This window comes from Terrapene carolina, unplaced genomic scaffold (genome assembly GCF_002925995.2).
Source record: "Terrapene carolina triunguis isolate 2854851 unplaced genomic scaffold, T_m_triunguis-2.0 Scaffold69, whole genome shotgun sequence".
In the NCBI taxonomy this organism is placed as follows: Eukaryota; Metazoa; Chordata; order Testudines; family Emydidae; genus Terrapene; species Terrapene triunguis.
This window is the reverse complement of record NW_020664420.1, coordinates 54,574,278-54,589,257: the sequence shown is the minus strand read 5'-3', so window position 1 is coordinate 54,589,257 and position 14,980 is coordinate 54,574,278. Positions and strand designations below refer to the sequence as shown.

The 14,980-nt window shown below is 36.8% G+C and overlaps 1 protein-coding gene across 1 annotated transcript in view; it reads left to right on the top strand.

The window, feature by feature from the left end:
* The window catches only part of CHD1 (chromodomain helicase DNA binding protein 1), a 78,374-nt gene that overhangs the window by 50,451 nt on the left and 12,943 nt on the right, over window positions 1-14,980 (top strand). The window contains exons 17-30 of the mRNA XM_024196562.3: window positions 2,841-2,993; window positions 3,391-3,462; window positions 4,803-4,952; window positions 5,978-6,126; window positions 6,459-6,555; window positions 6,648-6,743; window positions 8,460-8,636; window positions 8,788-8,948; window positions 10,348-10,389; window positions 11,225-11,355; window positions 11,824-11,962; window positions 12,779-12,929; window positions 13,684-13,806; window positions 14,169-14,312. Coding sequence (XP_024052330.2) covers window positions 2,841-2,993; window positions 3,391-3,462; window positions 4,803-4,952; window positions 5,978-6,126; window positions 6,459-6,555; window positions 6,648-6,743; window positions 8,460-8,636; window positions 8,788-8,948; window positions 10,348-10,389; window positions 11,225-11,355; window positions 11,824-11,962; window positions 12,779-12,929; window positions 13,684-13,806; window positions 14,169-14,312 — 1,785 coding nt within the window. The remainder of the gene's footprint in view (window positions 1-2,840; window positions 2,994-3,390; window positions 3,463-4,802; window positions 4,953-5,977; window positions 6,127-6,458; window positions 6,556-6,647; window positions 6,744-8,459; window positions 8,637-8,787; window positions 8,949-10,347; window positions 10,390-11,224; window positions 11,356-11,823; window positions 11,963-12,778; window positions 12,930-13,683; window positions 13,807-14,168; window positions 14,313-14,980) is intronic.

Sequence of the window (14,980 nt, the reverse complement as noted above, 5' to 3'; positions counted from 1 at the left end):
GTAATTGAATAGATTTTGTGTCGTAGTTGTGATGTTTCCTTTATTTCTGAATAAAAATAGAGCTGATTTGATTAAATTAAAAGGGAAGTGGTCTATTGGGTTGAGAATTTGGGACTGTGTTTTGAACCAAAGCAAAACTTGACAGATTTTAAATCAATCTGAAATAGAACAAATGAAAAGACCAAGATGTCTCTGTAATGACTGTTTTCTAATGCCGTATAATTATAAACCTATGTGAATTTGTAGCCAAGTAGATCATAGAATAACCAATGACAAATATAGCATTCTAAACAATTAATACAGTGCACCCTTGCTATAACGAACCCCTGGAGATCCAAGCCATTTGGTTGTTCTAGCCAGGGGTTCGTTAAAGGGAAAGAGTCCTGCTGTGGGGATGAGGGTTGTCGCTGACACCTCAAGCCCCGCAGCGGAGCTGACAGCTCCTCCGGCCCCATGGCTAAGGCAGACAGCTCCTCCAACCCCTGGGCTGTGTCTGAGGCAGACAGCTCCTCTGGCTGCAGGGCCTTAGGAGGACTCTGCCACGTGGCCAGAGGAGTTTTTGCCACAGCCCCGGGGCCAGAGGAGCTGTCAGCCCTCCGGCTTGCAGCCCTGGAGCCAGAGGAGTTCTCAGTCCCCCACAGCAGTCCTGGGGCTTGAGGTGGGATCCATGGACCAGGTTCGCTATAGCCCAAGGTTTGCTATTGTTATAGCAAGGGTGTACTGTAGTGACAGAAGTGGCGGCCTTTTTTGTATGTTTCTGAAGATCAGAGAGGAAAAATTATTCATTGGATCTTTTCTCATTTTAAATGTTTTTCCCTGCAGAAGTACTGAATTCTGCAGTGTAAATCGTACATAAATTATAGGCCATATTTGTCAGAAATACTGCTTCATTCATCGTTTTAGTAGATGCATATTTGAAGTGATAGCTTCCCTGTTCCAGTTTAATAAGATAATGAGTTAGCATTAGTGAAAAACTGTAAATGATGTGCAATTTCCATCTTAATTTTACCTTAGGATATTTCTTATGCCCGGATGATACAGACACTTACACTTGTGCTTAAGTGTATGCATCTGAGTAGTCCCATTGATTTCAGTGAAGCTGCTCGCATGCTTATAGTTAAGCATGTATGAAAATTTTTACAGGATTAAGACCTCAGCTGATCATACCCATGTGTAAGGTGCCATTTTCACTGTATAAATATTAATTTCTAATGAATGCATCTTTACTAAGTACAGAAGATAATGGTGGTCAACTCAATGTGCTACTGTACCTAGGGGACAACACACTTTTTGCAGGAACTCAGGAATACCCCACATACCCTCAGGCCAGTAAACTAAAATTTAAACAAATCCAACTAGTTATAGCATAATTTTTATTTATTTATTTATTTATTTTGTAAAGGGAATGAAAGGATTGGATGTGAGGAGAGAGGGGAAAGAGAAAGTGTGGGAGGAAAAATATTAGATTGTTTTACTTTTAAGGCACTTACTTTTATATTGTTTCAAGTTTCACCATGATATTGTTTCACTTTTAAGGCATTACATTGTTTTACTTTTGTTTTACCTTTAAGGCACTCAGATACCATAGTGATGTTCTGAAATACCCAGATAACCTCCCCGTTACCTACACATCACCTAGGGTAGTAACATATTCCTATAGCAACTGTATTTAGCTACAAAGGTAACTCTGTATAGACAAGATCTTTTAGTTTTGGTTTTTATTTTGTTTAAAATTTCCCAGAAAAATATCAGTATTTATTATAAAAAATTAAAAACTGGCGAAAATTGGTGCCAAATGTTGATTTCCCAGTTTTCTGGATAAATAATGGGCTTAATATCAGGGGACAGGAAGGCAGAAAAAATGCAACAAATAGAGTAAAAATAAGAGTATTGAAAGGAAAAACAGTTTAATGCGGTGGTTGTTTATTTAATGAAGTGTATTTAGCTTCATAATACAATATTAGTGTACATACTTCTTCCTGAAAAGAGAGGAATCTTGGTACCCCTGAGGTCAGGTCAGATCAGATTACCAACGCTGCATCTCTCCTTCCGTAGCAGGGAGACAAGTCAAGAGAATTCCAGCACTACTTTTCTTTAGGACTCAAGCACTGACATATATACACGCACACATCCCATTTGTGTTTATATGTGTATATGACACTATGCTGCCTTATTTTAACAGACAGCCTCACATTTACACTTAAGTTAATATTAACATACGCACATCTGCCTAATGTAATATATTGGATTTTCTTAACATAATCAATATTTTAATGTACTTGAGTGGTCCAAAATTCAAGTGAAAATTGTTTACAAAAGAAGAATAGCCTTTGTAAAACATGGGGATTTTTTTGATAAAAATTAGTTTAAAAAAATATAAAAATTAAAGGGACCTTACATATAGTATACCGAGGTGAATGAGTTCCTTAGTTGGAAGTTCCAGTGAAGTTTTATATTAAAATATCACGAACATTCTTCTGACTGCTGCTACTGACTAGGACAGCCCAGCAAATTATATTTTGGAGAGTGAGGAGTCATTTTAGATTAAATGTTTAAACTATCAAGAAGTTGCAAGTATATGTATGATGTGAAGGGTCTCATCAGCTGCCTAGCAACCATGGCTCTCACTGCACACCTTTGCCTGATTTAGGTAGGCTAAATTCATACTGTCCTCCTGTTATACTGGGGTGGAATTGAATATAATATCCTGATTATTTTGTTCACTAATTATTCAACTTTTGATTCATGCACATGGTACACTGTCTACAATATAATAAAAAAGTATTCTTCTGATCACAGAATACTAATTTATGTGGATTCATTTTGTAATATTCCTGCAGCATTTAATCCGTAGCAGCGGGAAACTAATCCTTCTTGACAAGCTACTTATTCGCCTAAGGGAGCGTGGCAACAGAGTTCTTATTTTCTCTCAGATGGTGAGGATGCTGGACATCCTAGCAGAATATTTGAAGTATCGTCAGTTCCCCTTTCAGGTAAGAGTTTATTCTTGTTTTTGTACTGGCCTAAGGAGTCTACATTCTCTGTTAGCATTTACTGTCTTAACGTCACCTTTATTTAGCAGAAAATGCCTTGCCAAATGATCTTTACAATTTTACTTAAGAAAAATTAATCAGTGTTATATATCCTTCTTGAAGACTGAACTTATGAACAGAAGACTAAGACTAGTAATATAGCCTAAAACTTATTTTGAAACCGCATTGCTGGATTTAGGGGGAATATGAGGTGGGGTGTGAGATTTCAAGTTACTGTATTTTTTTATGGCTGTACTTTTGTCAGTTCAGAATTCAAATTTACTGTAATTAGTGGTACATTGTAAGGACTAACCTTTATGTAGACTTGTATTTTAACTGGAGTGTTCAACCTTTCTAGAGACTAGATGGATCAATAAAAGGGGAATTGAGGAAGCAAGCACTGGATCATTTTAACGCAGAAGGATCAGAGGTAGGCTACTGTGTGTTTTCATTTATGGAATTTACTGTGTCTTTTTCTATTATTTATATTTTGTTTCTTGCTATTTAATAATTATGATAAAAACCATTACAGTAAAAGCCAAGATTTTAGGGCTTAAAACCAAGGAAATTTAGCACTAAGATTGAAATGTCATCCTTATCTATCTGGAACATAATGTTTACAACTTTTAATAAATCTTCTAAGTAAAACTTACTATTGGAAACATTGACAAAACAATTCATTATAGTGTATTGGCCATATCATAATAGCTCACCCTTCTCCAGCACCTTCCATCCAAATACCAAAACACTTAACAAACATAAAGAGTTAAACCTCACGTGTGTGGGGTATGACTTCTAGTTCTGTGCTTTTGCAACAAGACTATGCATCTTCTTTTATAAAATATGATCCTGATTACTTGTGTAAAATAATACTTTCTTCAGCCTTAAGAAAAGTATATACTTTTAGACTAGATCTGAATGATATTAGTTCGATTATCCTTTTGTTATATAACAAAACACTATAAAGTGATTCTTATAAAAATAGGATTTTTCTTACATTGAATAGAGTTTATTTCCTTTATTGGATTTTGCTGTGTACATAACAATTCAATGTGTGGAGTAAAGTTCTGTACTTGGGAAGCTGTTTCCCCTCACCTCACAAAGGAACCAACAATTTGTCCAGAAAAGTCTATTGCAATATTGTTCTAATTAGATTTCTAGGCATGTAGCTAAAAATTCATTTGTTAAAAACAATTTGGATCATGAATCTTCTACTGTTTCACATCCGTTTGTGTATACATAAAGTGCCCATGATCATATTATTTAGGTTTAAATGAGACCTACAACTAATTTTATCCAAATGGTCACAAATACTCCGCTTCATAGTTTAACAATTTCACTTATTCTTTTTATTGGTGTCTACCTTCTAGAATTCTGGCTCCTTTTGTCATCCAACATTAGGAGATAACCTGCACCAAGAGATGAGTCATCTAAATTTAGAAGACAGGTTCATCCTTACCTTTTGCAGTAGGGAGTCCCACATTCTTGGGACTTCGATCAGCATGAAAATCTACCTTAACATTTACTTTAAAAAAATACACTTGAGATCAGTACTTATTAGTTATTAATTATATTGCGGTAGCAGCAGGAACAAGCTCCAGTTATGGACCCAGGATCCTACTATACTAAGCATTGTACAAATACACAATCTAAAAGATGGTTCTGCCCCAAAGAGTTTACACAATCTAAATTCATTTAAGTTCAGATTGATTTTTGGCTGGATTTTGACATTGTATTTATGATGCATTTCTTTTTTTTCTCTACTTTCAGGATTTCTGCTTTTTACTGTCTACGAGAGCTGGAGGGCTAGGTATAAACTTGGCATCTGCTGACACCGTAGTTATATTTGATTCTGACTGGAACCCACAGAATGATCTGCAGGCACAGGCTAGAGCTCATAGGATTGGCCAAAAGAAACAGGTACATTTCAGCTTTAAGCCCCAAACTTGCAATGGGGTTCTGTCAGTTGCAGGATTGGAGGCCAAAGTCTGCGTACATTTTTAGAGCAATAAATATTGGGTTCATAGATAACTCTCAATATAATGTGTTTGTATATTTTTGTGTATAATACATATAAAATCTGTGTAAGTAGGATGCTGACTTTAATAACAATAACCATGTTAGTTGCTAAAGAATTTTCATTTTGTAAAATACACATTAGAACAACTAGAGAGACAAGGTGGGTGAGGTAATATCTTTTTTTGGACCAACTTCTGTTGGTGGAGAGATGAGCTTTCTTTGTCTTTCTAATATCTTGGGACCGACTTGGCTACAACAGCATAACATTAGAATACAACATTAGAATACAACAGGATACATTAGAACAATAACAGATCTATTGAGAAAATAATTGTGTAAACAATTTTTTTTAGTTAATGCTCATTGTCACACTAGTAAATTTGTAATAGTACATTCATACTGCTGTGCTCCCTAAATCAAATATAATGTGAAATTTCTGCCTTGCAAGAGCTTAACTGTAACTTATATTGACTAAAATAGGACTTTTTCATTGAGCAGCTGGAACTTGCTCCTTCATGGCAATGAATACCAAATGACAGCTGCAAGTAGTATGGAGGAAGCTGTGGGTCTGCCACAAGTGTAGTATGATTTAAGCATGAATTGTTCATGGATGTCATTCTAGAAGATAGCTGAATCTATGTGCCTCATCACTGGAGTTTGATTAAAAGTTCTGGAATTACACTATTTAGGAAACTGCTTATGAAGAGACTTGAGTGAAAGAGCTGACTGTGGATTCATTCTCTAAACTGAATTTAAATCTGGAAACACAGATCAACAACAATCAGGACATTGAAAACAAAGATTTGATATCTTTATTTTTTCTTCCCCTTTTTGCATAAGTTTTTTGTTAGTCTTAGATTAATTTAAATGTAGTTTTAATGTGTAACTTCCAAATGTTTGTCAAGTTTTTATGTTTTTGTGCATAGGTTAATATTTATCGGCTAGTCACAAAGGGATCAGTAGAGGAAGAAATCCTTGAAAGAGCCAAGAAGAAGATGGTATTAGATCATTTAGTAATTCAGAGAATGGACACTACAGGGAAGACTGTACTCCACACAGGTGCCACTCCTTCAAGGTATATTGATACACAATCCAGAAAGAGTGATAACTTTTTAATATATTGACATCTAATTAAAATAATTTTACTTTTTTAGATGTGGAGTGAGGAAGTATATCTAGTGAACTTGTATATGTAAAATTTAAAGAATTCTTAATTCTGATTCAAAATTACTTTTGCTACCTTCAAAAACCTTTTTTTCATATTGCATGTTAGATGCAACTTTTTCTAACAATGCACTGAGAAGAAAACTGGCTTGAATCATGATGAAGAATTTTGTCTCACTAATATAAAGTTAAGGTGTTTTCTGTAAACAGTAGACAATGACATTTAATTTCCTGTATTTTCAGCTCTACTCCTTTTAATAAGGAAGAGTTGTCGGCAATTTTGAAGTTTGGTGCTGAGGAACTTTTTAAGGAACCTGAAGGAGAAGAGCAGGAGCCGCAGGTAAGCAGGGCTAACTTTCTACATATGCTGGACACATCAATCTAATCTTGTTTTCAGTCTTTTAATGGTAACAAGAAATGTTATTTTTTCAGGAAATGGATATAGATGAAATCTTGAAGAGGGCTGAAACACGGGAAAATGAGCCAGGTCCATTAACTGTAGGAGATGAGTTGCTTTCCCAGTTTAAGGTACTGCTCTCTATTTATTTCAGTTAGTGGCAGTTTCCTTTACAATATTTGTTAATTTACAGAAATACCTGAAATAGCCATCTTATCTTTATTCATATGTAACAACCGTATCAAATTAAGGAAATTCACTAAACTTTTTTTCACAAATCTCTTTTCACATGCACAAGGTGGTTGTCTCCAACATGAGGTTTTTAAAAAAACCTAAACTTGACTTACTTAATGTCTTACTGATCAGGCAAAATAATTCACCTGCTGTCCGTTCAGTTGCAACTTTACTGTGATATCTATAAACTATTCATGTCAAGATTGGCATATACATCTAACATTATTTAAAAAGGGTGTCGGGGTAGTGTTCAGGTCTAAGCTCTTTCATACTAGTGGGAGCTGGTCGCAGCCTCTAAATTTAGGTTGCTTAATGCATTCATTTTTAAAAACTTCTTGTGGTGGTTTGGAGAAGCTTTAACACCTTCATTGCTTGCAGCAAGCCTTTGAAGTTTGGCATGGAGAAAGCCCTTGGGCTAGAGAAGTGTCTTTTCTTTGTTGAAATTCCACTCCGGTTTAGCTGAATTATAAACAGTTAAAATAACCATTTGCCAGTCTTGGTTGCGTTCCTGAGGAAAATTTTGGCAGTGTGTCAAAATAATTCCTAAGGAAAAAGCTCCATCAAAATGGAGTTAGGCTTGAGAGAATGTATCTGTAGTTTAAGGGTACAAAACATTACAGTGATGTTGTAATTATCCCCAGATCAAGCATTAGAAGGCTAAAAAATACAGAGTCACACTTAAACAAAGTTCAAATATATTAAGATAAGAAACGTACAATTAGGGCACCAAAACAACCTTAACTCTGCCTTGTAGTGATACCATGAAATGACCAAATGACTATGATTAAGGCTGAGATTTTGTCATGCATATTTTTAGTAAAAGTCACAGAAATATCACAGCAATAAAGAAAAATTCACGGAAGCCCGTGACCTATCCGTGATTTTTTTACTAAAAATATTCATGACAAAATGGGGAGCTGCAAGTTCCCCACACCACCCAGGGGTGCCTGGCTCGGAGCTGCAAGGTCCCCACACCCGTAGTGGCTCCAAGCTTAGGGCACCCCCACTACCTGTGGTGGCTCTGGCTTGGAGCTCCCGGGCACCCCCGCCGCCCACAGCAGCTTCGTGCTCCGGGGCACCACCACTGCCCGCGGTGGTCAGGAGCTGCGGGAGGGTCCACGGTGGCGGGGCGCTGCGAAGCAACCCCACTGCTCACAATGGCTGGGAGCACCTGATGCCCTCTGTGGCTGAGAGCTTGGGCCCCGCAGTTCCCAGCCGCAAGGGGTGGTGGGGACCCTACAGCTCCTAGGCGCTGGGGCTCAAGTCACAGAGGTCTCTGGAAGTCATGGATTCTGTGACCTCCATGACAGTCGTAGCCCTAACGATGATTAAGGCATTTTAATGTTTGTACTCCATATTTTTTTCATACCCACCCCACCACCACGCAGTGTCACTACAAGGCAAGGTGTTGTGTGTCATGCATGCACATGTGAAAAAAGAGTGCATAATGTATACATTATACCTAGGCATAATTGGAGTGAGTTGTAAATATAAAAGTATGCGTGTGCTGTCATGAATATATGAACCATATTTTCCTAATATTATAGTTTGTGATGGTGTAGAAGTAGATTCCTCTACTCTTATTGGCTCTTAAATGTGTTCTGCTTTACAAGGTGGCCAATTTTTCAAATATGGATGAAGATGACATTGGGTTGGAGCCTGAACGAAATTCAAGGAACTGGGAAGAAATCATTCCAGAGCTCCAAAGGCGAAGATTAGAAGAGGAGGAAAGACAGAAGGAGCTTGAAGAAATTTATATGCTTCCAAGAATGCGAAACTGTGCAAAACAGGTATCTTTGAGTTATGACAAACTTTTCTTCACTTCTCTTTCCTTTTTTTTTTTTTTTTTAATTACAGTGTATTTTAGATAAACTGAGAAACATTTTATTATTAATTTTGGTTATGTAACTTTATGTGACTTATTCCTTTTCAAAATTCCAGATTAGCTTCAATGGAAGTGAAGGGAGGCGTAGTAGGAACAGAAGATACTCTGGTTCTGATAGTGATTCTATCTCTGAAAGAAAACGACCCAAAAAACGAGGAAGACCACGCACTATTCCACGAGAGAATATTAAAGGATTTAGTGATGCAGAGATTAGGCGGTAAGATGGGGAGGGGAACTGCTTGTTTATAGTTGTGAAATGAAATTTCATCAGATTATACTTTAACACTATGTAACAAAGTCAATTTTTACTGAATTTGGATTAAGAATTTTTATTGTAGGTATTTGGGTGTTCTCCTTTAAGTACTTATATGGTGCTGACATAATGGACTATTAATACGTACACAATGAGATCCCATTTTAATATGGTATAATATTAAGTTGAGTATGATGCCTGATTGACTTGTTTCATAGTATGTACAGCTCCTAATTCCTGCATTCTCCCGACACTGCACTTTCAAAAAGCAGTTGTTACAATGGTGAGAAAATTTATAAAATATGTATGCGTAGGCTAAATATTTTCTTTTTCATAGTTATTTATATAAAACCGTGGATGGAGAAAGAGCCTGCAAATTTTTGTGGGAAGACCTACAAGAAGTTGAGTGGGTTTTGTTTTGAATTTCTCACCATTTGTAATTGAATTCCTGTGACATGATGCTTAAAGTTTTTAAAACCATAAGAAATCACTTAAGCTAAGGGATCTTTTGACATGATCTTTTCAAATAGTTGGGTCGGGAAACAATGTTTGGCATGAGGGAGAATAATAATTACTTTTTTTAATCTTACCTTTTCAGCATTTCGTAAAATGCTGATTTGTTTCTATAATTTAAGTATTTAAATTTATCTCTATTAAACGACTGTAACACTTGAAGAATATTTTGGGTTATAAACATAATTTTAAACTTTAAGATCCTCATTCTCTCTCCATTTCATCTAGCAACATTAATGGATTGCTTCATTTTTTTCAAGGGTGCTTTTGTGACTACAGTAGTAACTCGGATTCTGATCATGTGTGAAAAGGAAATTAAGCTGCTTTGTTTCCTCTCTTTATCCCAGATGTTTCATATTTCTTAATAATCTACCATCCACATGTGATTCTTTTAATTGCAATAATATTCCTTCTCCTTTCTGCCATGTATCTTAAATCCTAATTGAAATAATCTGTCTTGAATCATTACTCCTTCTTAACTACACGAGGAATAATATCTCTGAATTCACTATTTACTGTAAATCCACATTTGATCTTATGACTAAACTCATCTAGTTGCTTTGAATATCTGTTGTCTTGTGAAACTAATAAAGTAATTTCTGAAATAAATTGTAGCTTCTATTGTTTTATTTATATTATCTAGTAAACTTAATGAAGCACTTGTTTTTAAATGTGGATTATTTAAATGTAGATTATCTTGATTCATTAAACTGCCCTAGTGATTTTTCTTTTTAGCATTATCCATATAACTTGGTTTTTATATTGCAATAAGCATATTATTCACTGTAGTTTTTTAAACCATGATTAGTTAAGCTTACACTTAAACAGTGCAATTATTTTCTGTTGTTAGGTTTATCAAGAGTTACAAGAAATTTGGTGGCCCTCTGGAAAGGTAAACCTATTTGATTATAGTTACATAGCAATTTGGAATTTTATAATATTAAACATCAAAACGATATACCAAGAGTCCATATCTTGAAAAGAGATCACTGTGCTAGTCCGTTACCTTAATAATAATAATAAATTATCTGCATATTGTTTATTTTTCTTTTTTCATATGTACTGAATGCCAAAAGGACACGTCAGGTCATTTAATCTGATCCTTTGCTTTTTGCAGGACTATTCACTATGTCCTTCCTAGTACAGTGTTAAGTCATCTTCAGTGATGGCTATTCGGCCACCTCATTTTGTAAGCTATCATAAAGTCTGTTCAATGCCTATTGAAGTTTATGAAAAGATTCACAATGGTCAGGCCCCAGTTGCCCAGTTAGTGTTACTGTTAAGTATGTTTTTCTAATGTCAGTCCTCATTTTTCTTCTTAAACTGTGTTACTCTGCATTATGTGAGCAATTCATCTCTTTCTTTCTGTCCTTCTTTCTATAGACTGTGGGATCATGTTACCAACCATTGTCGATGTGGGTGTGTCTGTCTCAAACACACACCATGTACACACTCCAATACTGTATAAGTAAAATTAGCTCCCTTGTTGTTCCTGTTTGTCTTGTTTTCTGATCTCTAGATCACTTTTATTGACATTTTTACAATTTCTCTAGTTTTTCTATAGCATTTCTAAACTGTATTGATCAGAACTGCACACAACATACCAGATGTGCATGCAATAGGATGAATGCAGACTGACATTACCTCTCTAGTTTCATATTTTGAAGGAGTCATTAACAAAGTGTCAAAGCTTCAGAGGTGTAAGAAGAACTTGTGTTTTATTACAGGCTAGATGCTATAGCTAGAGATGCTGAATTAGTTGATAAATCTGAGACAGACCTTAGGCGATTGGGGGAACTGGTACACAATGGATGCATTAAGGCTTTAAAGGACAATTCCTCTGGACAAGAAAGAGCAGGTACAGTATGTTTGAGCAATACAAGATGAAATAAAAAGGACTTATCAAGAATAAGTTACATAAAGCAGTTAAGTATGATATCAGAGTTATTAATCTGAGTCTAACTATTGCAGATACACTAGAAACATCAAATAGGTGGATTGGGCAATGAATACCAGTGTGTGTAAGGTTTTTTTCTGGGTGAATTATAAGGGTAGACAGTACATTTTCACTTTATTCAAAGGTTTAAATTAAATCTGGGTACCAATAATTGGCAATACTTGAGATTCTGAGGGTTGATTGGAGTTTTGTTTAACCAAAGTTAATTTGAGTAGATGAATAAAATGTTAAGGTGCACCACTGCATGACGGACATTTAAAATAAAAATCTGGTTTATTTTTTCTTTAAACTTGCCAGTAGATAAAATACACTTTCATTTATCCATTTTATGTACAAGATATGTTACATTGTTATGGTTCTTAATTCAAGGGGGCAGACTTGGAAAAGTTAAAGGCCCAACATTCCGAATATCAGGAGTACAAGTGAATGCAAAGCTAGTCATCTCTCATGAGGAAGAGTTGGCACCATTGCACAAGTCTATTCCTTCAGATCCAGAAGAAAGGAAACGGTGAGTAGTAATAATTGTTTTTAATATGAAAAATAAGCTATTTTCTGTTAACTTATTATATTTAATGCCTTTATATACTGATCTATGCAAACATTTTTAGCACCCGGGCCTGATTAAAGCAATCTGGATGTTAGACCTACAGGGACCTGAGGGGGGCTCCCCGGTGGTTCCTTGTCCTCTATTTAGAATGGTGGTGGAGAGTTCCCTTCTTTTCCCTTCCAGGAGTGACAACAGGGGGCCCCTCTCTTTCCCTCCTCCCTCTCCCTTCACTGAAGAAGCATGGGGTATGGCAATACTTACCCTGGCTACTGGAGTGTATCTACTTGGATGGCTGAGATGGGCACTTATCTCTAGCCACATGCTGAAGCTTCTTCTCTGGTGGTAATGGCCAGGCCTCCCAAAGCATGTGGCTTTTGGGTTAACTCATTGAGATTCACACCTCTTGTAGCTATTGTTTTAGCCTGTCTGCAGACACTGCATTGGTTATACTTAGGTCACATTTTCAAGCTTTTATTCACAGCTATCTGAAGTTAGAAACTCTTTAAAATGAGTCCTGAGAATGTAATAAGTCACATGACTCCAGGAACGATGGTCCCAGATACAGGCCTTATAGTGCCTCTATAGTAATCTTGGCCTGTTTAGCATACAGATCACAGCACTAATTTAATTAAATAAAATTGTTGTAAAATGTTTTTGAAAACCTTAGAAAATACATCTGAGTTACTTTCTCAGCAAGTCAAAACCTAATCTTTTCCCACCTTTTTAGTTTTCAGAAATAAGAATAGTTTATTTGGCTTTCTGATTTCTTCCCTCTAGATATGCCATTCCGTGCCACACTAAGGCAGCTCATTTTGATATAGATTGGGGCAAAGAGGATGACTCCAATCTTTTAATAGGCATCTATGAATATGGGTATGGTAGTTGGGAAATGATAAAAATGGATCCTGACCTCAGCTTGACACACAAGGTATGTCCTGCCATCCAGCTGGTGAGCATATTTTAAATTCATTTTGCTTAGTTGGTAAGGAGGAGCCATTGAAACTGTTTATTTTATGGTAATTTGAAATCTCACAAGAAGTATACGCCAACTCTGCTTTATTGGAACCCCTCTTGTGGTTGACTGGTAGATGTCATGGCCATCTTTACTCCATTGTGCCATGTCCTGGTACAATGTTTATCTTCCTTTTTCAGACCATTAGCACTCTCCTCTTCTATTATCTCTCATCCCCTTTCTTTTTTGGCTGTTTGCATTCATTTTTACTCTTGTTTTTTGCTCCCCATCCCTGTTTGCTCACCTGACTCATTTCCCCCACTCACTAGAAGTAAGTATGCTATTTGAGGTGGAAGTTCCATCCATTGATGGCCATGTGATGCAGGAGCCCCGCTTCTCCTAGCTGAATTATGTGTTATGAGAGCAGAAACACAAAACCAGGGTTGGTAACTTTTGTGTTGGTGAATTGCTGTTGAGGCTCCTGTATTAGTGTACATAGTGGGAAGGAGCAAAAAGTTGAAAGTGGGTTTCAAAAAGTTTTCCACACCAGCACATTTACAGTATAGTGTCAGAGTGGATTCAGAATCATGCAGTTTTTTCCCATCTCCAGTGCTCTTCTCCTCTGTATTTTTGCTACTCCAGCCTGCTGCTGCTGCTGCTTCTCCATTCTGGCATCTTCCAAATTGGAAATACTGGTTTTCACACTTGATGATTTTTATTCTCCTCTCAGATTCTACCAGATGATCCGGATAAGAAACCCCAGGCCAAGCAGTTGCAGACCCGCGCAGACTACCTCATTAAATTACTCAATAAAGATCTTGCAAGGAAGGAAGCTCAAAGACTTTCTGGTGCAGTAAGTGAAATTTCAGATCTTTAACAATATGATGAAGTAGTAATCTGCTTGTTAGCAGATCATCACCCCCACCCCCTCCAGTCGTTCTCCACACTGATGACCATTTAATCAGAGCATGTCTGGCTAGCTCAAATAATGATTTATAAAATCAGATTACGTAGGGTTTTTGTCTTTAGTTTGTATGTGCTCTTTATTGTCAGGCTGTCTCCCTTTCTCATTTCTGGTCTAACGAGGTAACTTGTATAACTGAATACCATTTAATAAAATCAACTTCTATTTAATATAGAAACAAATCTTTCTGAATGGCTCGTGGCAATGAGGCATTTCAGTTGACAGAATTAAAATGATGTTTTTGTATTCAGGGCAACTCAAAGAGGAGGAAAACAAGAGCTAAGAAGAATAAAGTGGTAAAACTTGCAAAAGTTAAAGAGGAGAGAAAAAGTGATTCTTCTCCACTGCTCTCAGAAAAATCTGATGAAGAGGAAGAGGAAGAGGAGGATAACAAGGTGGGTATTTTTGAAATGTGTTCTGTTAAAGGAAACATTTCTGTAGTTCAGTTTGTTCCATCTCACTTAAATATTGCTTTTACACAAAATAGTTAGAATGGCATTCTCCTAGCAAATGTTTAACATTTGAGTTCTTCATATTTTCTGTGATAGCTATTGTTAATCTTATGTTAGTTAAACATTATGGAATAGGTTTAATCCCTTTTAGTTTAATTATAAATAGGGTCCTACCAAATTCACGGCCATAAAAAAATGCGTTATGGACCGTGAAATCTGGTCTCCCTCTGTGAAATCTGGTCTTTTGTGTACTTTTACCCTACACTATACAGATTTCACAGGGAAGACCAGTGTTTCTCAAATTGGGGGTCCTAATCCAAAAGGAAGTTGCAGGGTGTGTGTGGCAGTCTTGCCACCATTACTTCTGCGCTGCCTTCAGAGCTGGGTGGCCAGAGAGCAGCAGCGGCGCCCTGCCAGCAGCAGTGCAGAAGTAAGGCTGGCAATACCATACCAAGCCATTCTTACTTCTGCGCTGCTACCTTCAGACTGAGGGCCCAGCTCTGCAGGCAGCAGTGGAGAAGCAAGGGTGGCAATACCATATCATGCCATCCTTATTTCTGCGCTGCTGCTGGTAGCAGCTCTGCCTTCATAGCTGGGCTCCCAGCCAGCAG